This window comes from Petaurus breviceps, unplaced genomic scaffold (genome assembly GCF_028583685.1).
Source record: "Petaurus breviceps papuanus isolate PSGF00001 unplaced genomic scaffold, PetGlider_PUasm1.0 90903, whole genome shotgun sequence".
NCBI lineage: Eukaryota > Metazoa > Chordata > Mammalia > Diprotodontia > Petauridae > Petaurus > Petaurus breviceps.
This window is the reverse complement of record NW_027187376.1, coordinates 18,600,615-18,627,126: the sequence shown is the minus strand read 5'-3', so window position 1 is coordinate 18,627,126 and position 26,512 is coordinate 18,600,615. Positions and strand designations below refer to the sequence as shown.

Below are 26,512 nucleotides of genomic sequence, written 5' to 3'. Positions count from 1 at the left end.
ATGTTGTATGATGATCAACTGTGAATGATAGCTATTCTCAGTAATACAATGATCCAATACAATTCTGAAGGATTTATGATGAAAAATGCTCTCCATTTCCAAAGAAAGAACTGATAGCGTCTGAATGTAGATTGAAGCATACTTTTTTGGGCTTGATTTTGGGTTTTTGTTTTTGGTCTGTGTTTTCTTTTGCAACATGAATAATATGGAAATGTTTTGCATGATTGTACATGTATAATCTATTTCAAACTATCTTCTCAAAGAGGGCTCTGGGGAGGGAGGGAGAAAATAAGCAACTCAATTTAAAAAAAAAGAATGTTAAAAATTTTTATTTACATGTAATTGAGAAAAAAATTAAACATAAGTTGTGGAAGGTATCCTTATCCAGAATAAACCTGTTTCATTAACATTAAAAATATGTCAATCTATGAATCCTCCTTCTTTAATTATTTTCTACAAAACATCAGAATATTTAGCTGCTGCACGCTCATGTGCTCTGGCTACCTCTCCAGTAATTTTAATGTTACACAATTAAACTTAATTTTTTTTTGCCTTTTGGAGGGCAATTGGGGTTAAGTAACTTGCCCAAGGTTACATGGCTAGGTTTTTTGTGTGTGGGTGTTAAGTGTGTGAGGCTGGAACCAAACTTGGGTCCTCCTGACTCCGGGGCCAGTGCTTTACTCACTGTGCCACCTAGCTGCCCCTAAACTTAATTTTTAAATCAAAGAACTCTTGTAGTAAGTTTCTTCACTACCCACTTTATTTCTATTTTCTTTTTCTTCCTTAAATAAACTTGAAGCTTTTTGCCTAAATGGTTGCTCTGCTAACAGGAATGCATTGTTTATTGCAATCTTCAATCTACACAGATAAAAGATGCTTCCTTTCTATCACTGCTAACACTTCTGTTCCTTGTTTGCAAATCACAAAATGCTGGTGCAAATTTACCTTTTCTTTTATTTCACTTGCATGTTTTAAAATACTGAATACTGTAGATTCAGGCATCCAACATCTCATCCTATTTTAAAGTTACTATGACTACATTCATTCTGTTCAATTACATCAACTTTTTGCTATTATGTAACATAATAAGTTTTCTTCTTTTTCATGCTGGCAGTATTCTGAAGTATTTTTCCTTTTATTCATTTTGTTAACAGTTCTTTTTTTAAAAAAGTAACATATGGCAAACAGGAACACATCACATGCACATGTGACAATAGCCAAGTGCAGACTGACAAAACAGTGCTTTGTTAAAACCTTCAACCATATATGATAAAGTTAACTAAATTGTAGCTTGCATTAAATGTGCCTTGGTATCATTTTCTAATCCACCCTAAATTGAATGTCTCATTATTTGAGACATTATTTGAACTCATGTTAATGGCTATCTTGCCATAAGAAATTATGATGGAAAAAAAAGAAATGATGACAGGAGTGGTTTCAGAGAAACCTTACACAAACTGTATGAACTGATGAAGAGTGAAATTGAGGAGAATCAGGAGAACAATTTATAAAGTGACAAAAATACTGTAAAGATAAACAACTGTGAAAGACTCAGGAACTCTAATCAACGATCAATTACAACCCAGGGGACTTAAGATGAACCATGTGACCCACCTTCTGCTATGTCTACTCAAGAATATACATTGAGTCACAATGTTTTTGGAAACGGCCGATGTGGGAACCTTACTTGCTTGATTAGACAGACATGTTTGTAACTAGGGTTTTGTTTTCCTTTTTTTCTCAGTTTAATAAGAAAGAATAGTAATGAGAAAAGGATATATTACGCAATAATATTTAACCCTGAATTATTGAAATTAAAAATGAGAAATGGACAATAGGAATGACATCAATATCAACTATAATAATTTCATCCAAAAGTTAAACTAATGTAAATTAGTTGCCACAAGGAGATCAAAACAGCCCAGAAAGTGCCTCAGTCAGTAAATATTTGGCTTGACAAATGGAGACAGTTGCCAAAGGTAACACTGCATCAGAATAGAAACTCATCTGTAAAATGTTACTTAGAGAGATAATGTGGATAAGTGTGGGCAACAGTATGTTGGTCATAAAGCAGAGAGAAACAGCGGAATGTAAAACGAGCTTAAAGAAAGCTTAGGAAGATACTCAAATGTCGTCTCCATAGCATCCAAGGTGAAAACAGAAAGACTGCAAACAGAAGAGAAATGTCAAAGATCTGCAGAAATCAATATAACAAAGATGCCAAATGTGATTGCTGAAACAATAACAGTGATCTTTGAAAGACTGAGTTTCAAAGACTTGCGGCAAGTTTCTCCCACAATCATCCACTATTTCTTCAGTCTTCTATTGATTTCTTCCCTTCTGTTTTCAGACACACCCAAGCATCCCTCCCTAGATCTGTCCATCTTCACAAACTACCTTCCTATATCTCTCCCTTTCTCAGCCACACTCCAGTCTCCAGAATATCCCTTGCACGCAAGCTCTTCTTGTTACCCACGTATGTGAGTGGATAACCACCCACCTCATCACCTCTCACTCAGACTGTGGTAATAGCTCCCTAATTGGTCTCTTCACACGATGTCTCCCTATTCCAATCCATCTTCCACACAGATGCCAAAGTGATCTTCTTAAAATGCAGAGTGACTGTGTCCCTCTCTCCTACCCCTATCCAATAAACCTGGGGGGCTCCTATTACTTCTGCTATCAAAGATAAAGCCTGCCATTTAACACTTTCTTCAGCCTGGCCCCTTCCAACCTTACCCGTTCTGTGGCCCCAGAAAAGTCATTTAAGCTCCTTCACTCTCAATTTCCTCATCTGTAAAATGGAGACAATAACAGCAGCTACCTCACAGATTTGTGAAGATCCAAAGAGACAAGTAAAAGTACTTTAAAAACTATAAATGCAAGCCTACTGTTGCTACTCCCTCTCACACATCACCTCCCTCCACATCCCAGCCCACTTGCTGCTCCTCTCCCTGTGTCCCTCTGCTCGGCTGTCACTTGGGCCATCCATGCCTGCCCTCTTCACCTCTGCCTCCTGGTATCCCTGACTTCCACTCAGGTGCCAGCTTCTACATGCAGCCCCCTTTGCAAAAGATCACATGTTTCTTCTGCATAGATTCTCTGTATTTGTATATGCACATGTTGGCTCCTCCCACTAGAATGTAATCTACTTAAACGGAGAGGCTGTGTCCCTTTTGTCTTTCTACCCCTCCGGCCTAGAAAGTACTTGGCACAAAGCAGGAACTTAATACATGCTTATTGGTTGATTGAATTCAGAGGAAGATTAATAGAGGAATTCAGAGGAGAATATTATTTGATCTAAAATTCAATTACCAATGATTTTTAAAAACTAAATAACTACTTGAGCTAAAGAAGCACAGAAAAGCATAATAAAAATCAGAAAAAATAGGATATATGAGAAAAACTAGGAATTTATTGAAAAAAGAGAAAGATTAATCAAGTTTCTCTCAAAATTTCATTTCTGTCAATCAGAAGAAACTGTCTCAGTAGAAATGAGTTACCTGTCATTAATTCTCTCAGGCCAGAGAGTTCTGGTCTCTATTTTGAGTGGAGTTTTACATCAGAGGGAAATTTTTTCTCTGTCTAGTATTGTAAGCAGGATTCAATTCAATTCAAGCTCACACAACATCAACTGTGTAAGACCTATTGGCTCCCCACCCTATGAAGTGAATCTACCTAGAGGATGAGAGCCTTGAACTACATCATTGATAGGGAACAGATGTGGAGTACACTGATAATGTGCTGTGACAGTGTGAATCGGGCGATCAATAATCTGAGTATCAGTTACATTTGCAGGGAATAGGATGTTTTGTTACCTAAAACTATTAAAACTTATTTTAGCAAATTAGACATGTCATTTAACATTTTATTGACATTTTTAATTTTTAAAAAGAAAATAACTTAAAAATTCCATTTAAAAATATGCATATTTAACCAGCATGGTATAAATATCTATGCTTGCATACCAGTGAGTCTTAGCTGATATTTCTCAATAATCTTCAGAAGTTCAGTACATGTGTCTTGAATGGAGTGAAAAACCTTGAAAAATAAATTTTATTTGGATCATTAAAAAGCTACAAAATATCAGTTAGAAAATATTTCATAACTAGACATTTCTTTGAAGTACTATGTCAATTATCCTTCATGATGACATACTTAAGTTCTAGTTTTACTTCATAGAGTAACAGACACACGAAAATTGGGTTTAGTGAGTTTTCCTTCTCCCAACATAAAGACTCCAAGCAATACAATAGCAACTTCACTCAAATCACACTTAACACCATCAAGTCTTAATAAACAAAAAATATACAAGTATTCGTAGAAAAAATCTAGTTCTAACTTGGCTTCCCCTTCAAGACCTGTGAGTATTCCAGGAAAACAAATTGATTTTAATAAGCAAAATATAATTAGGAAGATAATAATGTTGCAAAAATTTTATAATACATTGTAGTATTGCAGTATCAACTATAAATTACTTTAGCATTATCTTCTGTTTACTACTTTTCATATCATCGATTTCCCTTATCACTAAGAGTTACTATATTAAGCTGCAGGGGATGTGTGTATATAATTGAGATAGAAGTGCGCACTCTTTTTTATAGCTGTTTATGAAATCCTTTACTTGTCTCTGTGTGGACAACAAGCACAGAGAAACTAATACTGAAAAAGTAACACACTTTGGGGTTTTATAAAGCTAGGTTTAATAAAGCTCTCATTGCCACATCAGTTACTAAATCTCCTGCTTTGATTATCATAGATAATTATAGCTAATAGTATTTATTTGTTTATGGTCATTATGAATCATTGATACCATTATGTGGAATCCTTTAAAAAAAAAACTAACAAAATAACTGCAATCTGGATAGAAGTAAAACAGGTATAATAGTCAATTTTTCAATAGAACCAAAAGTATGAATTAGATTTGGAACCTACTGCTATGCTTACAGTGACAATTTTAAAAGACAGGGTTTGAGCTTCAAACAAACACTATGAGTGTGAAAGAGAATTCTTGGTCAGCTGCTAAATAATACCCAGCTACACTGCAATTAGATGAAGTTTCAATTTATGATACAGAAATGTACTTCCCTGCTCTCAGTAGATAGGTTGGGACTATAGCTATTTAGAGTGTTGCATGTATTGTCAGAAGCAGTTGTTTGTTATCTTGGTTGGTTTTTAAAATTTTTTTCTATGTTAAAAGGGGTGGGTTTCATGGGTTAGTACATCACAAAATTACATAAAAAACACAAAAGCATCACTAAACTTTTAAAAACTATCTGCCAGGGTCAATTCAATTATAGAAAAGCACCCTCCCCCCAAAAATTAATTACACTTTTGTGGGAATAAAATTGAAAACTAAAAGACATCAAATAGGGGTAACCAGGTGGCAGAGTGAGTAAAGCGCCAGCCCCGGAGTCAGGAGGACCTGAGTTCGGTTCCGGCCTCAGACACTTAACACTCACACAAAAAAAACTAGCCGTGTAACCTTGGGCAAGTTATTTAACCCCAATTGCCCTCCAAAAGGCAAAAAAAAAAAACCTCCAAAAAAGACATCAAATAAAAGTTCTCACATCTTTTTACCTTCCCTACTTTACTCAAAGTACATTTTATTTCACACACATTAAAAGCTTAGTAATTCAGACTCTCCCAATTCCTCAGTCTTTGTGGCCTGAGTTGAAGTTTATATTTAAGAATATGAAGAAAATGCTAAGAAAATCAATACTGCAAAAAACTTTTCAGGAATCGTAATTGACCTACTTATTAAAAGAAACTATTTCAAGGACTCAAACTTACTAATGACTTTTATTGCAAATGGTGTTGATTACAAACAACTTATCAAAGTATATCCAGTAAGCATATTACTTGGAAGTACCTTTTAACAATTAATTTCAATTATTATAAAACCCCTAAAAGTAATAAAACATTTCTTTAAAGGAATATTCTATAATACAAATTTGTCATTAATTTAGTTCCAGTTAGGGATTTATTTAAAGTACAGAGAAATAAGGTTTACAGGTTTGAAGCTAGACATATCTGTCATTGCATGGTCATTATTCTTCACTTGCCAATTCACAAGAGAATGTGGCATCTGTTTGGAACAAAACATTTTTAAAAATTAAGAAATCCTTGCTTAGATATACGATGATCTCCCACACATCAAGTATATAACCTAACGGAAGTCTCAGTTCCCTCTGATATGATGTATTCACAAGATAAGATGATACACCCTACCGCGGGGTCCACTTGCTTCAAACCCTCTGCTTTTGCGCTCATGGAATTCTTGTATTTACCTCTAGCTTGGCGTCCAGCTCCGCATCGGATGCTACCACGTGCTCATCCTCTTTTTTTCCTGTTGCTTTGATTAGGACCTGCTTAGTTTTCCAGTATTTCTTTTGCATTCTGCTGACTACTGACTGGTCATCTTCTGATTTAGAGGTCCCAAAGGAATCCATGAAGTGACTATGAAAAATAGATCAATATGAAACTCTGGAATAACTAATATTAACCCTTACTGATAAATCGAAGGCAATCTCTCTAGAATTATAACTAAACCATTATTACCTTTTAAAAAATGCATATTATCATTGATGAGAAATTGGACAAGAATTGAAAACAGGCAAAAATGTAAATGGAACTGATGTAGTCAAGTACTTGAACAACTGATGGAAATAATACACTGTAAGAGAAACAGTATGAATAAGTTGATAGAGAACCAGCCTTAGAATCGGAAAACTTAAGTTCAAGTCTGACTTGTGACATATACTGGTTGTATTGCCTTGGGCAAGTCACTTAACCTCTCACTGTTCCAGGCAACTATACAAGATTATAAATTGTCAAAGAGTTGCTGATCTTCACTGGTGGAGGGAGTTCGCTCAACAAGAGTTGTTCCAAGGAATCAGGAGTTCCATTCATCAATGAAATCATAAATCCAGACCAAAAAAAATATATTACAATTATTTACATATATCATTATTTATGATGGGAATATAAGCTTTCCTCCCTCTTTACTTGATCAAAATTTCATTTTAACTGAATTGAATTAGTTTTGCCCCTTTACATGAATAAATTAATTCAATGACACCATTTAAAATGGTGTCAATGAATCTTTGAAAATTTGGTTAATCATAAGGATTTGCAAAATGAATGGGGAATCTATAATGATGTTTATTAGGATATATTATTATATGTAACATAATATATAATATAATGTTTATTAGTATTTAGAGTGACTTTGAGACAAATTAGCTGCCAAAACTATTTCAGTCAGTTGGCTAGCAGGTTTACTATGCTGATTTCTGGGGAAGTGCCAGAATAAAGAATCAAATAATTATTCAACAATAAAAATGAAACTGAACAATGCCAAGTTTGACCCTAAAGGTATACTTCCCTCTCTTCTCTGTGGAGGTAGAAGGTATGAAACACTGTCTATATTTGACTGAAGTTTGGTTATTTTTACTGTACTATTACACACACACTTTAAAAAAAAAATTCTTTGTTTCCAGAGACAGATGGTTGGATAGAGGATAAGGCAGGGATGGGACAACTGGAAATGAAGATGATGTAAAAACAAAAGATATTAATAAAATTTTAAATGATTATTCAGAAACAGTGAAACAATTAAGTGACCTGGTGAAGGAGGAACAATTCTGAGACACTAAATGATCACCAAGGAAGGAGAACTTTAAGAGAAACACAAAAGTAGCACAAGCAAAATGTAAACATAGTAACCAATATGGATGAAGAATGGTGAGACTACTCCTAAAAAACAAGTTACAGAACTTCCAAAAAAATTAAATTTTTTGAGATTGCAATCCAACATACCTAACCAGATTTCCCCACACCAGAAAATATGCTTAAGATTTTGTAAACAGAATATAGAGGATCTCATTACCTAATTTTATTTAAAAAAAATAAACTTCAATATCTAAGTGAAAAAAATGTTAATGTATGAGTTAAGGTAAACAAGAATAAAAATATGACTCCATGAAGACTTTTGAAATGTGACCAGATGTAATATCACCACTGAATATAATTAGTTTAAACTAGAAAATACTCGATACTTAGATGGATCTGTGATCTCACTGCTTTGGAAGTTCCCTGAGATGAGGTAGAACAGAACCCATTCATGCCTATGTGCCCTCCGTGACTCTTGTCCATGTCTTGTCATGAGTTTCGCATGGAGGGTCCACCCAATATACTAGAGATGTTGCTCAATTTCTATTAACATTTCAGTGCTACCAGTGGAGCACTAGCTGTCCACTGGTCATCCCTTGCTTCTGCCATGTGACCAGCCCATCTTCTCTCGATAACTTTTACTTGTATCCTTTAAAGTTACTCAGTAATTATGTGTTACAAACCACTCATATCCACTACGAACCTCTCTGACCGTACACAAATATCACAAGTCTTTTTTTTCTCAGTTAATTTCCTGCCTATTAAATTATAACCTCTTTCCCTCTTCATGGTGTTATCTGGTGCTTTCCACATTTAGCACCTACCAGATTCTTTCTTTAAAAAGTCTTCAAGATATGAAGACCTGAAGCTTCTGAGTATTCTACAAGTCTTTGGTTTCTCTTATGCTTTCTTCCTGAACCATGGTTTCCCATGTATTTCTCCTCATTCTCATCTTTTCTCCCTTTTGAACTGAAGTCACTAAATATCAAAGTATATGTTCATCTAATGTGGGCATCCTTATCAAATTACTCTACCAAGTATCCACAGCAATTAATTTTTCTAAACGGCAATTATTTTCACGGTGGTCTTTTTTTTCTGCAAACAGTTATACTGTTTCTTGAGCTACAAAATAAAGGGCTAGACTTTTAAGATATGATTCTATGACAGGTAGCTAGCATTTATCATATAAAAAGCAGAAATGAAAAGAAAAAATATTGCTCTCTTTGAGTCACTTCAGACGTTGTTGGTGTACAACATAGAAAAATCACATTCTCAAAAACTTTGACCTAAGATATGAAAGTATTTTATGAATTTTAATGTTTGTTTTGAGAATTCTTCACCAGATATAGAAATAAATCCCAGAAAATCTAAGAGCTTGGTCTAAATTATAAACATTATAAACTTAGTGATAATTAGAAACGTCATATTGACCAAAAAGGAAGATTACTTTCAATATTCCCTTTAGAGCCCAACTCAAACGCTACCTCTTCCAGGAAGGAAGAAGAATATACAGTGAAGCTAAAAAGATAGGTTGGGGGCAGGGTATTTAGGACTTTACAAGCTAAAAAAAGTGTGGTTCATATTTAACATTGGAGGGAAGAGGGAGCCACTGGAATTGTCTGAGTAGGGGAGTGACATATTCAGATCTGTACTTAGGAAAAATCACCGGCAACAGTGTGTAAGATAGACTAGAATAGGCAGATACTTGAGGCAGGAGATTAATTAGGAAGCTGTTGCAATAACCTAGACAAAAAGTGATGAAGGCCTGAACTAAGGTGATAACTGTATGAATTAAGAATAAAGGCCAGATGTAAGAGATATTGTAGAGGAAGAAACGTCAAGATTTGGGAACTGATTAGACATGTGGGGTGAGAGTGAGGAGTCAAGAATGATACCCAGCCTATGGACCTGGCTGACTGGGAGCATGGCAGCGCTCTTGGTAACGATAAAAAAAAAAAAAGTCAGAAAAGAGGAAGGTTTTATGGAGACAATAGCATCTTCCATCCATTCCTTGCCATTTAGTTGCAAATATTTTTTAAATGGATGGTTGTGTTTTAGCAGCACACCAGAAAATTAAAAACCACCTAGACTTCAGATTTGAACCCCTGAGATGCCTATGGGACAACCAGTTCTAAATGTACCATAGGAAAATTAATGATGTAGGACAAGAGCTCAGGGTAAAAAACAAACATGGACTTATTATACAAAACTGTAAATTATCTGCATAAAGACAACAACTGAATCCATAACATAAACGGAAAAGAAGCCATGAGATTAGGCAATTTAAATGTCTGGTAACTTTGGAGAGAGCAGTTGCCACTGAATAAGATCAGAGGACTTAAATGAGAGTCTGAGGAGAGGAAATGGAGGCACTTTTTAAGGAGTTTGACTGAGAAAGGAAATAAAGATAAAAAAGGATAGTTGATAGGGACGGTGGGACTCTAATAAGGATTTTTTTTAAAGGATGAGGAGGATATTTTGAAAATTAAAGAATGGATGATAATAGGAGAATCTCAGAGATGGAAGAGAAAGACCTGAGAGGCCATCTATTTCAAACCATGACTGAAGAAGAATCTCTCATGCAATCTACTTAACAAGCAGTCACCCAGACTTTGCCGGTAGATCTTAAGTGAAGGAAAATCTACTACCTTCTAGGTCAATCCCTTCCACTTTTGAATGGCTCTAAATGTATAGAAGTAATTCCTTTCATGAAATCTAAATCTGAGGACAAGCCAGATTCCTCTTTTATATTAGTAGCCTTTCAAATTCTCAGAGACAACTTAAATTTTCCTCCTCTCCTCTTCTCTAGGGTAAAATATTTCTGATTTCTTCAGCCACTTTGCCCATTAGGGGTAGCATGACACTGTGAATAGTCTTTCCTGGAGTCAGAAACATGGGATGAAGTCTCACTTCTGAGATATATTAGCTGTGTGACTCTTGTATTTCCCCATCAGTATTTGGTCTGATATATTTTCTAAGTTTATGTTTGGAAAAGGGTTGGGGGAGGAGGTGGACCTCCCTGTACTTTTTTAAATAGTATCTTATTTTTAGTGTTTTTCCCCAGTTACATGTCAATAAAGTTTTTAGCATTCATTTTTACAAGATTTTGAGTTCCAAATTTTTCTCCCTCCCTCCCTTCCCCTCTGCTCAAAATGGTAGGCAGATTCATACAGTTTATACATGTGCTATCATGTAAAAAATATTTCCATATTAGTCACAGCTGTGAAAAAAACAGCTCAAAGGGGAGAAAATCATGAGAAAGAATAAAGTAAATGAAAAAATATGCTTCAATCTGTATTCAGGATCCATCAGGATATGGATAGCATTTTCCTTAATGAGTCCTTTGTACTTGTCTTAGATCATTGTGTTACTGAGAAGAGCTGAATCATTCATAGTTGATCATCACGCGTTGTTGCTGATACCGTGAAACAATGTCTTCCTGGTTCTACTTATTTTACTTTGCATCAATTTCATACAAATCTTTCTGAGACTTTCTGAAATCTGCCTGTTCAGCATTTCTTATTGAGCAACAGTATTCCATTGCATTCATATATCACAGCTTGTTCTGCTATTCCCTCGATATTTTACCATCTTAGTTATGCCAATCCCAAAGTCATTTTCCTACAGGTCAGGTTTGACCATGTTATTCCCTTGCTCAACAGCCTTCACTAATTCTCTAGTGCTTTCCGTAATAAAAAAAAAAACCCTTGGCTTCTCACTTAAATACCTTCATGATCTAATTCTAACCTACCTTTCTTCCCCTTCGTACACTCTCCATTTCAGCCAAAGTAGACCAGGAGCACTTCCCTGAAATCTGCTTATCATCTGCCTCTCACATTCACACAGGCATTCTCCCACAGCTTGAGTGCACTTCTTTCTCATTTCTGGCCTTTTAGGATCCCCACTTTCATTCAAAATTTTGGATACCGTCTCCTCCATAAAGCCTTCTTTGATTTCCCCAACTGAAAATCTTCTATCTAACCTCAAATAGTCCTTGAACACTTTCTCTGGATCTCTTCATTGCTCTCAAATCAGTTCCCACCACAACAATCAATAGTCAAACATTTATTATCAACCCCTACCTAGTCAAACACCTACTGTACAGCAAGCACTGTGTTAAGAACTGGGGAAACAAATACAAAAAGAGAAAGACAGTCCCACCCTCAAGGAGCTTACAATCTAATGGGGGAAAACAAAACAAAAGGAAGTTGAAAAGCAAAAGCATGGTGGAGCAGTCAGGAGCCCCATAGTGTAGTCAGGTGAGAAATGAAGAGATGCCTGATCTGAGCTCTCTCCTTAAAAGAAGGTCTGGAGTTCATGGTCCTACCCTCCAATCTGAGAGGTGGTGAAGAGGTAGAGTACCAAGGCTGATAAGATCTTATAGGATGATGAATGAGCTTTCTGGGGCATGGTGAAATCAGAGAAATTACAGAGTAGCACAATCAGGTGAGAAATTAGAAAAAGTGGATGCTGGATAGAGAAAGGCAGAAAAATGAGTTCAAGAACACAGGTAAAGTCATTAGTCATAGTAAGGAGCAGGGATATTTCTTATTCTATGTTCATATAGATGAAGAGAGAATGGGATGGTGCTGAGAAGAGGAAGAGGGAGATAAAGGTATTCATGTTGGATACCCTCAGTGTTCTCAGTGAAGTAAAAAGCTGGACCAACTGCTGTAATGCCTTAATCCAAAGATGATACAGCACTAGAATTATTTATGATAAGAATGATTTTGCAGGGGATCATCTTCTATCTCTTATGAGGAAAATAATGATAATTGAGCCTTCATTATTCCGTCTTTGACTAGCTGACTTTTAGTGCTGCAGTTATCCACTTTTACCATTAGGTGGTGATCAAGGACCAAATTTATTATCTGGGATAAATTTTCTGAAATTGAAAGATAAAGGATGGATCAAAGTGGGGAGAAGTTGGAATTTGCCTGTATGTTAAGTTGAAAAAAGTCTCCAATTATTTACTCTCTCTCTCTCTCTCTCTCTCTCTCTCTGTATATATATATATATATATATATATATATATATATATATATATATATTTTTTTTTAGATTTTTCTTTTTGCTTTTTTGGAGGGGGGATGGTAGGGCAATTGGGGTTAAGTGACTTGCCCAAGGTCACACGGCTAGTTTTGTGTTAAGTGTTTAAGGCTAGATTTGAACTTAGGTCCTCCTGACTCCAGGGCCAGTGCTCTATTCACTGTGTCACCTAGCCACCCCACTACTTATATATTTTTAAAACTTCATTTTCCTTACTTCCTATTATACAACCTATAATTTCCTTGAGAATTAGGTCTCATATCTATCTTTGTATTTCCAATGACCAGTAAAACGAATGATGTTGGAGATACAGTTCCAGCAACCTCTACATTCGGCTTCAATGTTAGGATGAAATAATGTATTTATAAGTTACTGAACAATAACCACAAGGAAGTTTACTTTTCCCTGGCACACAGTAAGGGTATGTTTAGTCATCTTCAGTCATGGCTGTCTCTTCATGACCCCATTTTTGAGATTTTCTTAGCAAAGATACAAAAAATTTCTCTTCTCCAACTAATTTTACAGATAAGGGAACTGAGGCAGTTAAATGACCTGCCCAGTGCCACACAGCTAGTAAGTATCTGACGCTACATTTGAACTCTGGTCTTCCTGACTCTGGGCCCAGCACTCTATCTACCATACTACATAGTTGCCCTTGCAACAAGGACAGTTAATGCTTGGTCAATGAAGAAAGGCAAAAAGACAGTCCCTACTCTCAAAGACATCTCAGCCTAATGGGCGAGACAACATGGAGCCAACTACATCCAAGATAAACTGGGAGCAATCTCATGCAGAAGGGACAAAGATGGAAGAAAGTAGGCCTTTAGCTGGGACTTGAAAAAAGCCAGGGAAGCTGGGAGGCAGAGATGAGGAAGAAAAGCATTCCCAGCATAGTGGCCAGCCAGGGAAAACGTTTGGAATTGGGAGCTAGAGTGACATGCTGAGGAAAAGCCAGGAGGCGGTGTCATTGGATCACAGTGGGAGAGTAGTAGGTACAGGAAGACTGAAAAGATAGGAAGGGGCTAGGTTATGAAGGACTTTAAAAGCTAAATAGAGGATTTTATATTTGATCCTTGTGGTAAAAGGGAGTTACAGAATGATACGGTCAGATTTGAATTTTGACAACTAAGTGGAAGATGGACTGGAGTAAGGAAGGACTTGGAGCAGGGCATCTAAACATGGCTCGCTCTCATCTCCATATGGAAATTCCAAGTAAGTTTACTTCCACAAGCTTCTGAAATCCACCAAGTCCAAGCACACTAGATTTCATAAGGCTGGGACCTTTTATGCCCTAGATGACCAGGAAGCTCCATCAGGGAAACCAGGACCAATATGGCCTTAGAATAGCTTTGTCTTCTTTAAGGTAAAGCCTTCCCATGTTTCTGGGTGGAAGGAAAGAAGTTGTATCAAGGAAATGTTGGTCATATGACAAGTGTTTTGTAGAGAGATGTTTAAAAATCTTCCCTGAATTGAATTATGAATACTGTAACCAATATCCAGTACCCCCAAGGACTCTGGGATCACATCGATCCTAGGGGTTGACAGTTTTTCTTTCTTTGGCATAATTGCCCCTACCTAGCATTATTCCCGGAAAAGCTCCTAAGCAAAGCTTGGGTACAGGTTTTATCTACCTACATTTGGGAAAATGTGAATAAGAGTGCCCCTGGACAGGCACTTGATGTATAATATGAGTACTGGATATGGAACAATCTTTATTTTACCAAAAATGCCTAAAACACTAAGGAGTCATAAGGGGCAATGAATGCAGAAACACAAACACTAAGACAGTCTACTCTCAGAAGTGAATCAAACTGGTGGCCATTAGCTGGGCAACAACCTTTTGTTATTGTTACCTTCCCTTTTTCAGTGTCCTACTACACAATCTCCCCAAGACTCATGATGCCATTCTATGGTTTATACTCCCTCTGCTAAAGGTTCATTTACTTTAGGGGCTGAACTAGCAACTCTTTCTGCCAGTACTCACTGTCTTTGATCTTCAAGTAGCATACTGTAGACATACTATATGGGCTGTCTTATTTTTCCATGGGACATGAAGCATCTGGAAATCTTGTCTTTCTGTGATCCATTTCTTTTGCTTTCAAATTCAGTAATTCTTCCTTTTTTTTTTTTTTGCTTTTTGGAGGGCAATTGAGGTTAAGTGACTTGCCCAAGGTCACACGGCTAGTTTTTGTGTGTGTGTGTGTGTGTGTGTGTGTGTGTGTTAAGTGTCTGAGGCCGAATTTGAACTCAGGTCCTCCTGACTCCAGGGTCGGTGCTCTATTCACTGCGCCACCTAGCTGCCCCCAAATTCAGTAATTCTTGAACTTGGGATTCCCCATAAGGCATTTTCTAAAGCTGGTGCTTCCCAAGGGTCCATGTGAGAGCGAATGAGAGAGGAGAGAAAACTTAGGGGAAAAGTTGTTTCCCTAGTTTCTCAAATTGAGTGGGGACTCAGAACTAATGAAATAAGTAATGAGAATGTGAGTTTCTATTAATGTATGAGAAATTATTGGAAGGTATCTCTTGACTGCCTTAGAACCTGGATAGAAAATTAATAAAGGAATGAGTCAGTAGCAGTTAAAAACGGGTAAGGATTGGTATGCTTGTTAGCTAGTTTAGTGCAACACAAAACTCATCTGAAAACTATCTGAAAACTTCCTAACAATTAGAGGTATCCAACTGGTAATGGGTTGCCTCAGGAGGTAGTGGCCTTTAGGCAGAGGCTAGATCACCACATGTCAAGTATATAATAATAAGTAATTATATTTGGGTATAAGTTTAACTAGATGACCACTGAGTTTTCTTTCAATTCTGAAATTCTATGACTAATTCTGTGAGTAACGAAGTCTCGAAAGATAAACTACAACCATATTTAGAGTCAAGTTTAAGGAGATGCTCCATTACCAGGGGCAACAAGGAAAGGATACAAACAGGGTACACAGCACACACAACCAATCAGGAAAAGGAAGGGATATAACTCACCAAATCCTGCATACGATAGAAACTTCAGGGCATGGCAAGAGAAGAGAAGGTATCATCAACGATCCTGGAGAAGTGTGACCCTTGCTTTGAATTCAAAAGCTTTCTATCACCCCTTCAAGGCAATGAAGGAGATGCCTAGGCAGCTATGCGGTGACAGAGTGGAATCAAGGAGATCTGAGTTCAAATCACTTTGGACACTTAACTAGCCATGTGACCCTGGCAACTTCAGTCATACTCAATGGGGATAATAATAGCATCCACCTTCCTAGGCTGTTGTGAAAATCAAATGAAATATTTGTAAAGTGCTCAGCACTAGGCTTGCATATAGTAGGTGCTTAATAAATGCTTGTTCTTTCTCCCCTTCCCACCTTAGATCTTTAAACATGGTTATACCAGGGCAGCTCAATGAGGGTTGGATTTTAGAGGAAAGGTGGTTTGTTTGCTCAGGAATATCTGGATGGTTCCCTGTATTTGAACTTATGGGTCAGGAGACAGCAGGGCACGATCAGGAACAGCCCAACCCCCTGCACTATCATGAGGCTGGAAAATTTTAAAAAGCAGTAGATTCAAGGGGTACAGAGGAGGAAGTATATCTAGAGCTGAGGCAGCCTGACACAAACCTCAGTCCCTGAAATGGAGAGTTTTGGGGAAAAACCACACTTATTTTGGTACATCTTTTCTAAATGTACATATACTTTCTATCACAAATACTTCAATACATCACTGACCTGTGACCTCACCGAAACCAAACTGGCCTGCTCCATTTTCTCCATTCATGACTGTACCTCCCACTGCTTTCTCCTGCCTGTTCCCTGCGGCAGCAATATTCTCCCTCCTCACCTCTGTGTCTGGCAGCTCACTCTACAATTCCTTCAGGCTCTAGGGCCTCTGCTTTCAAGAGGTCACTCCGAGTTCCCCTAGTGACAGGTCCCAGTACAGGTCCCACTCTCATCACTGAGCACTGTTTTGAAATACAGCCTTCATTTATCCATGAACATGATATATTCCACAGCAGGACAGAAGTTATGAGGGAGAGTACTAGCTTGCTTTTGTATGTGTATTTCCAGGGCCTAGCAGAGTGTCTGGCACATAACAGGCACTCAGGATGTGCTTGATTTGTGACTGATGAGCTATCTGCAGGGTCTGTCCAAGATAAACATATGCTAATGAATGAACTCCATGGATTGTCAGTGCAAGTGCCTGTCCTAGTCTGGACAACAGGCATTCTATTGCCTACTGTTTATTCCATCACACTTGGCTTTTCCTCTGTGGGCAATTAGGGAAAAAACTCTTTTGATGAACATGAATATTATTTGAGACTCTGTAGTGCTCTAAGATTTGATGCAATCGGTACATGATCATTGGCAAACAGGAGCATCTGGAAAACCTCACCAGGGGGACTCTCCTGTTAATCTGGATTGCAACAGATCTCCTCCATGACAGTGGTGAATACATTTGGAGAACATTATCTCCTTGTTTTACGCCTCTACTGACACAGATTATCAAAGGATCCAAGTTATCTCTGTTGTTCTACCATTCGAGGCATCTTGGACGATTCTGACAAATATTAAAAAAAAACACCTGGTGGGAGACAAGCATTCTTACCTCTCATCTCACTATCACAACAGTTTCTTAATAGGTCTCCTTGTTTCCAATCTCTTTTCCAGAATATCCCAATAGCTTTAAGACAAAATACAAACTCTTCAGCTTAGGATTTAAAGTCTTTCAAAATCTATGAATGTGAATCAAGAAATGATGACCAACAATTTAGAGAAACATGGAAGTACTTATATGGACTGACACAGAATAAAGTCATTAGAACCAGGAAAATATACACAGTGACAAGATCGACATAAAGGGAAAGAACAATAAAAACTGCACATAATTTATTTAAAATATCCATGCTTGATGGCTGAGAAGAATTAAAAAACATAAATTACTCCCTTTATTGTAGAAGTCGGTGACTATAAGTATGGAATATTGCATGTCTAGTCAGGAAGGAGAGAGCCCTGATAACCAGGAGAAATTAGGAAAGGTTTTCCACAAAACTAGCCAGCTTAAAGGACAGCTCAGGACTTTAGAAGGTAAAAGTGAAGAGAGTGCATACACCGGTCCAAAGGTGGGGAATAGAAAACAATCCACTGGCCCCTCCTGCTCACCCTGGTCTAGCTCTCCAATCTGCTCCTTTAGGCTCAGGGGTAGTGCTAGGCATACCAGAGTATGGTAATACCATTCTCTCCATCTTGTTGAGAATGTCAGTAACCAACCAGAAGTACGGAATGTAGACTTGGGAAAAAGTGTTTACCATCAATCACATTTGTCATTCTACCTCCTAATTACACCCTTCAAAGAAGGCAGTGAAGTGGGGGAGGGGTGATTTGCAGTTTGGGCAGGACTCTTAATTATAGCAAATGCCACAAAAGGCTGAGATGGCAGAATCACATCTGTAAAAGCACAAGGTTCTGAATCTTGTGCTATCAGGGGCCACATAAGTGGCTGTGTAGATAGGAGATAAGGAATATTAGGGAGGGAAATATTAGCCCCTTTGGGGCCTAATAGGTTAAAGCTAAATTGTGAAAGGCAAAGGAGTTTATATTTCATCCTAAAGTAATAGGGAGGCACTGAAGATCCCTGAGCAAGATACTAATAGGCTTGTGTTTTTTTTTTTTTTTAGCAATATCAATGTGACAGATGTGTGGTTTGGAGAGGGAAGAGACCAGGGACTAAATAATAGCTGAGACTAGACACCAGGACAGGAAGTACCATGGCAGGAGGAAATTCCAGGGGATGCCTGAAGTAGTGCCAGATGCAAGAACAGGTGGCATCTGGCAGTCAGTTGCTCAGTATCCAGAACCAGGGAAGAGAGGAAGGCTCCCAAAGGAGAAGTTGCTAGCAGGCTCTATATGCATCCTGAGCAAGGAATAATTTTAATAGTAAACAGTAGCTGTGTGGTTCTGATCTCAGGAGCAGAGCAAGGACTCAGTTTTAGCCTCCAGACCAGCATGAAGCCTGTAATGGAATAAGGAGGGCAGGAGTCCCAGACCAAAGAGAAACGACAGAACCTCCTAGGGGACTAACTTCCAACCAAGGCCAAGTCAACAGTTCTAGGAACTTGCAGAGCTCAGACCAGGAGGGCAATGAGCAAACTTCACCCAGGATCACATCATTTGGGGTGCAATGAAAGCTTACAGGCTCCTAACTGGAGCTGTGAAAGCAGCTGAAGGACAGAAGAGGACAGAAACTCAAGATGGATAGACCCTGAAGAACTGTTCAGAGCCCAGTTCTGAAAAAGTAAAATCCAAAGTCAAAAAATAGGCTTTTTGAGTGAACAAAAAAAAGAATCCCACCATAAAAAGCTATAATGGTAACGGGGAATCTCAAGACACAAGCCCAGAGGAAGAGAACAATGCAATAAAGAAAAACATAGTGTGGACATAAATCCAACTAGAACTCCTGGAAGAATTAAAACAAGAATTGTTGTTTTTTTAAAGACCTAAAAATTGTTTTAAAAACTAAGTGAGAGTTATGGAAAAAAAGATATGAAGAGAGAACTAACAACTTGGAAAAAAAGGTACAAAACCTTACCAAAGATAGTAAGTCCCTGAAAATTAGAATTGATCAAATACAAGCTAATGACTCTATCAGATATCAAGAATTATCAAAAACAAATCAATTAAAAAAAAAAAAAAGAAAATATTAAGTATCTCACAGCAAAAAAAAAAAAAAAGGACACAAAAGAGGGATAATTTAACAATCACTGGGTACCTGATAGCCAGGATAAAAAAAAAAAAAAAGCCTAGTCATAATATTTCAAGAAATCTCGAGGCAGCTAGCTGTGGAAGTGAATAGAGCACCGGCCCTGGAGTCAGGAGGACCTGAGTTCAACTCTATCCTCAGACACTTGACACACTTACTAGCTGTGAGACCTTGGGCAAGTTACTTAACCCCAATTGCCTTGTCTTCCCCCCTCAAAAAAAAAAAAAAGAAATCTTAAAAAACAATTGCTGAAATGTCTTAGAACTAGAGGCCAACGTGGAAAGAAAAAAAATTATCCAACACCGAAACGAAACTTCAAAATGAAAACTCCCAGAAACATGATAGCCAAAATCCAGAGCTACCGGGTCAAAAAAAAAAAAAATAGTAATACCGAAAGCAGTCAGAAAGAAAGAATTCAAGTACCAAGGAGTCACAACTGGGATTATACACAATTTAGAAGCTATCACTTATTGAAAATGGAGGACTCACAATGTGATATTCCAGAATGCAAAAGGTCTAGGCTTACAGCTAAGAATAACTTATCCAGCGAAAATAACTATAATCCTACATGGGGTGAGTGTTGGATTTTTAATGAAATAGTGGCCTTCCAAGCATTCCTAAAGAAAAGACTAGAGCTAAACAGAAAATCTGACATACAAACAGGAGTTGAGAGAAGCCTAAAAAGGTAAACATGAGTATGTAATAATAAGGAATGAAACAAAAATAAATTGTGTATATTCTCATATAAGAGGATGATATATGTAGCCTCTCAGAACTCTATCATAATCAGGGGTCACAGACAGATGACCTAGGACTGATTCTGTATGTTTTGATGCTCTTAGAAGAAGAGAAAGGGTGGGGAAGGGGAATAAAGTAGGAGAGGGGGAAGGGAAAGAAAGAATGGAAAAAATAATCTCTAATAAACGAAGTATGCAAATAGAAGTCTAATACCAAGGAGAAGGAGTAAGGGGAAGCAGTTAACACTTGACTGAAAATAGATTAAGAGAGGGATTAATGGGGCAGATAGGTGGCCCAGTGAATAGAGCATTGGCCCTGGAGTCAGGAGGAACTGAGTTTAAATCTGACCTCAGATACTAGCTGTGTAACTTACTAGCTGTGTGACCTTGGGCAAGTCACTTAACCCCAAATGCCTTGCCTTCCCCACTCCAAAAAAAAAAAATTTGAGATGGATTAGTCAGAAGCCAAATAATATCAAAGAGGAGGCAAGGCAAAAAGAAAGAAAAGTTGAAGAAAATAGGATGAAGGGAAACATACAGTTAGCAATTACAATTGTGAATGTAATGAACTCACTCATAAAATGGAAGAGGACAACAGAATAGCTGAGAAATCAGAATCCAACAATATGTTATTTACAAGAAATATAACACATAGAGTTAAAATAAGGGAATGAAGCTGAATCTGTTGTGCTTCAACTAAAATTTTTTGGGAAAAAGGCAGGGGTAGCAATCATAATTTCAGATAAAACAAAACCAGACTTAATTTAAAAAGATAAATGGGGAAACTACATTTTGCTAAAAGATTCCAGAGATAATGAATTAACATCAACACTAAACATATATTCACCAAATGGCATAGCAACTAAATTCTTTTTTTTTTTTTGCTTTTTGGAGGGGGAAGGCAGGGCAATTGGGGTTAAGTGACTTGCCCAAGGTCACACAGCTAGTAAGTGTTAAGTGTCTGAGGCCAGATTTGAACTCAAGTCCTCCTGATTCCAGGGCCAGTGCTCTTTTCACTGTGCCACCTAGCAGCCCCTAGCTTGTAAATTCTTAAAGTAAAATGAGTTAAATGGAAAAATAGACACCAAAATTCTAATAGTAGAGAACCTCAATTTGTTCTACTCAGACCTAGACAGATTTAAACAAAAAAGAAATAAGTGCATATGATCAGAATTAACGTTTTGTTTTAAATTATCGTATGCAAAAAAGTGTACTGTCTGCAATCTCTACAGAAAGATTACATTTTCTAGTGTTTGCAGGAACCTAACTCCTGATTTTCCACAGGTTCAGTGTATTAACATTTGCTTTTTTTATTTTTGCACAGTTTTCTAGGAACCCTATGAAAGTTGAGGATTGACTATATTAACATTATGTATTTCCTATTGTATTTTTTACCTATTTTGTTAAATATTTCCCAATTACATTTTAATCTGACTTGGCTATACTTGACAGTGTCGTGAATATGTGGCCCACAAGAAATGATGAAGGGGTGCTTTGAGAAAAACTTTATAGATTCGTATGAGCTGATGCAAAGTAAAAACAGAATCAGAACTATTTATATAATAATAACAATACTAGAAAGATATACAACTCTGAAAGACTTAGGAATTATGATTAACACAACGGAAACAACCATTGTTTGTGAGGATTTATAATGAAACATACTAACTACTTCCGGGTAGAAAAGTGATGGACTGAGTGTGCAAACTGAAGTATTTTTTTTAGACATGGCTAATATGGGAATTTGTTTTGCTTGACTAAATAAAATTGTACTGGGTTTTGTTTCTCTTGCTTTCTCAGTGAGTGGTGAAGGGGAAGGTGGGAAGGAAAAATTCAGAAATGAAAATAAGATAATATTGAATTTTAAAAATAGAGATTGTTACTAATCGTGGTGAGAATAATTTCAGTTGAGAGATCAAAGGTCATATGTAAGGAGTTGAAAAGTGAGTGGGAAGAGAGAAAATGAAGACAATAAATGTAATTAGCTTAAGGGGATGGAAAGGTCAAGTAAAAGTTTTTAAGGATGAGGGAGATTTATGTGACTAGCTAAGATAATGTTGTAAAATGAAGTAAAAGGCTAGGTCTCCTCCATGATATTCCACAAAGATCTAGAAAAGGAACTAGATGAAATCCTGATAGTGAAATCCAAGAGAAAAAATCAGTGATTCATTTTTCTAGCCCAGGTCAGTACCAAGGGACAGACAGTGAGTTTTGTGGACATTAGGGATGGGATCTAAATGGTATCTGAGCCTTCTACCTCAGGATCTAAACTAGGTGCTAGACCTATAGTTTTTCAACATACATAAGAGATTATTAGAAATAACTGAAATGGACATTTTTGATGAAACTGCATTCCGCATGTATGCAAACTTATTTTAGTCCTATAGCTATTCAACAGGACAAGAGTTCCCAGATCCAGTAAAAAGGGGCCTGACCTTGTACAGGAAGTAGAAATTACAGATTCCAACTGACAGCTCTGATGCTCATACCCCAGGGCTGAGACAAAAATCCAGTGAGGCCTAAAGAGAGGATCTGTGCCTAGGGATGTCAAAAGGTCACAAGGACCTGTACCTGGAGTGGCAATTCAGGGCAAGGAGTGGCTGTGTCCTAGACTGTGTACTGTAGAGCAAGAAGCAAGTAGAGAAGCAAGCATGTTTTAAAGTTTGTAAAGCACATTTATACATTATCTGATTTGATCCTCACAACACTGCTATTATTATCCCAATTTACAGATGAGTAAACTAAGGTTGAAAGAGATTAAGTAACTTGCCCAGGGTCACACAGCATCTGAGGCAGGATTGAAACTCAAGTCTCTCTATACTCTATCTACCATATCATGTAAGTGTTGTATTTATTAAATTTCTATTTATGCTGTATATTTTATATGTACCTGTCATTAGAATATAAAATCAGTGCAAGTACAGATTCTTTTATTCTTTCTACTAGTATCCCAATTATATACACTTCTTAAATACTTGTTGATTCAATGATTATTTTTTCCACAATCAAAGTCAAAAGATCATCTCTACTGACTTCAATTGCAATTATTAGTGCTTTCTAGTTTTCATCTATAACTATGACAAAATAACATGTTTTTTCTTTTCCTTTCAATTTCAGATTTACAATTCTTGCCATTTGGAGCAGGTAATCTCGAAAATCTAAATTTCTTTGATGCTATAAATCCTCTGTGAATTCTTCAAAAGGCTGCACTCTGCATTTCCTTCTTCATCATGACTCCAAAACTTCTTTATCCTGGAATATCAATATCACTTCAGCTCTGGAATTCAAACCTCAGAAATAACCCCTAGCCTGGCAGCCCCTCCCTATGACTGTATGAATTCTCCCCAAACCTTCTGTTTAGGAGAACTCCCAAGCCAGTCATCTCTCCTTCCTTTTTCTTCCTCTCTCCACTTTCAGCTTCCTTTGTATGTGATGTCTTTCCCAATAAAAGGTCCTTGAGGGCAGCAACTGTTTTTTCGCTTGTATCTGTATTCCCAGCACTTAGCTGTGTGCCTGGCACACAGTTTTTATTATTATTATTATTATTATTATTAAGTGCTTATTGACCAACTCTAGTAATTATGTTTTAGAATCAAAAAACAATATTTCAGTATTTCCTTTATAGGAACAAAAAATAACGATTTTGCATAATCAATTGAATACACTAGTTAAAGGAAGATTAAAAGAAAAATGTAAATAATCCTCTCAGCTGAAATTCACTGTGATTCAAATAATGAAAAACTGTAGTATAACTGGATCATCAGAATTGCTAAATATATTATGATAACAGTGATAACAAATAACTCATAGCGCAGAACTGGTCACTTTATAAACATCAATCATGATGATGACACAAGTAATTAAGTCATCCCATGCTCGGAATATTCTCCTTCTTTACCTTGCTTTCCTTGGTTCCCTGGCTTCCTTCAAGACACAGCTCAAGTCCCACCTTCTGCATGGGGCCCTTGCCAGTTTCTTCCCAGGGCTGATGCTCCTCCTCTAAGATTATCTTCAATTTACGCTATGTATGTATCTTGTCTGTGCAAAGTTGTTTACAGGCTGTCTCTCATTACAATGTAATTTCCTTAGGGGCAGGGACCATATATTTGTCTTTTTTTTTTTTTTTTTGGATCCTTAGATCTTAGTTAGAATCTATGTTGACTCCAACACAGTGATGTCATTTTGGTCCTCTTCCAGAAGGAAGGACAACAGCCAATCACAGCACAGTGCCCAGAACATGTAAGGGGTGACTAAATGACCTAATTTTACAGTATTTATTATATACATATCTACGGATATATGTATGTCTATGCATATACACATACACATATATGTGTGTGTATGTGTGTATATATATACATATACATATATATAATCACACAACCTCATCAGCAAATATAAAACCTTATTTCCAATAAAAACATTTTATGTGGACTTGTGTGTCCTATTTACTGTAACTCAGGAGTTCTTAACCTAGTGAAGCCTAGCAGGCTTCCTCAGAATCATGATTTTAAATGCATAAAATAAGTTAGGACTACAAAGGGAACTAATTGTGTTGACATACAGTTATCACTGAAATATTTTTAAAAATAGATTCGGGCACCACAGATTAAGAACCCCTGTTCTAACTATATAGCATAAACAGATCTTACACTTTCTTATCACCGATAGATCTTATGTTTCCAGGTATCCTAATGGTGATAGTACACCAGGAAAATGTTTACCCCCTTTACTGGAAAAACTGTAGCATCTGTATGCAGGTACCCTGTATGATACATATATGTGTATGATATATATATATATATATATATGTATTGGGGTACTTCTTCCCCCCTCACCCTCACCCTCACTTTTGCTTTCTTCTGAAGAAGAATTGGGTGTGTGGACAGCCCAGGTCAGAAAAGGGCCAAATCCCAGCGGGGGGGGGGGGGGGGGGGCAGCACACTCCACAGGACGCCAGTTTCTTCACTGCCATGTAAATCAGGCTCCTTTTTGGGTTACTGTTGGCCCTGATCCTCTCAGTGTCCAGGGAAGAGCAGGCTCCCACAGCGATGGAGAGATATATGGTGATGGGTACACGCACAGAGATGGGCGATAAGCGCCGCTCTGTGGGTACAGACAGATGACAGACACAGAGATGAATAGGCTATACACGGATAGGTGGATGGGCGGGGGACACCGGGGGAGGTGCTGCGCTAAACAGTCTTGCTGGCTTCGTGCCCCCCCTTTCTTTCCCCTCCCCCCAATTAATCAATCACCGCCCCTGAAGGAACTAAGCCAAACCCCCCCACCCGGCAAATAAACGCCCACTCCAGCGCTCCGGGTGGGCTCGGGAGGGGATGCCCTCTTCTCCCCAGGGGTCCCAAGGCCTCCCTGTCGCGCTTGGGGCCTGAGGTCCGGGGCTTCTCAGGTGTGTGTTTGGGGGGGGGGGGGGCTCCCCCGCCTCGGGCCTCCTCAGTCCCGGTGTTTCCATGGTAACCCTGCGGCCCGGGCGCTCCAGCCGCGGATGGGAGGCCGGGCCTGGCCCCGGGGCGCGGAGCAAGGAGTGCGCACCTGCGTGGGCCGCCGCAGGTGTGTGTGGGGGGAACTCCGCTTAGTGGGCCCGCGGACCGGGCACTCACCGAGACGCCGAAGCGCGCCGAGCCGGCAGCCCCCGGGCCAGATCCTCTTCCGCAGCCGCCGCTGCCGCCGCCTCAGGTGGCGCTCCGTCCCGCCAGCAGGTACGTGCCGTCCCTGTCACGGCAGCCGAGACGGCGCCCGGGCCGCTCCCGCAGCCAATCCCCCAGCCCCGGTGCGGCGCCGCCCGCGGCGAGCTCCGGCTGCGGTCGGCGGCAGATTCAAACCGGCCAGGAGGCGGCTGCGGCCCAGGCGCTCCCCACGCCCGCCCCCGACCTCCCGGGGCGCCTCCGCCGCCCTGCCCCCCGCTGCTTCCGAGTCCTGCGCCCTGCCCACGACCCCCGGGCCTAGCCCTCCAGCCCAGTTGCCCTCCCGCTGGGCCGAATCCCCGGCCCCCCCCTCACTCCTCACGTCCCCCGGTAATCCTCACCTCCCCTCACTCCCTGACCCCCCTCACTCCTCACCTACCCCTGTAATCTTTACTGTTCACTCCCCTTACATTTTTCTTGCTCCCTTAGTATTCACTTCTTTCCCATATTCAGCTCCCCCTTAAACTTCCCTTCTCTCTCCATTTTTTTCCCTTCCCCCCCCCCCCCGTATTCACCCCCTGGCCTCCTTATCTCCCTAAATCTTCAGCTCCTCCTTTAATTTCACCTCCCACTTAGTCTTTCCCTCCCCCCATATTCCTCACCTCCCTC

General features: G+C 38.6%; 1 protein-coding gene across 7 annotated transcripts in view; it reads right to left on the bottom strand.

Moving 5' to 3' along the window:
• ICA1L (islet cell autoantigen 1 like) overlaps positions 1-25,946 on the bottom strand; it is a 64,868-nt gene extending 38,922 nt beyond the window's left edge. For all 7 annotated transcript variants that reach the window (XM_069075340.1, XM_069075342.1, XM_069075341.1 and 4 more), the window contains exons 1-3: positions 25,820-25,946; positions 6,291-6,459; positions 3,969-4,041 (exon numbers count right to left, since the gene is read on the bottom strand). In XM_069075340.1, coding sequence (XP_068931441.1) covers positions 3,969-4,041; positions 6,291-6,452 — 235 coding nt within the window. In that variant the 5' untranslated portion in view covers positions 6,453-6,459; positions 25,820-25,946. The remainder of the gene's footprint in view (positions 1-3,968; positions 4,042-6,290; positions 6,460-25,819) is intronic.
• Positions 25,947-26,512: the final 566 nt, after the last annotated feature.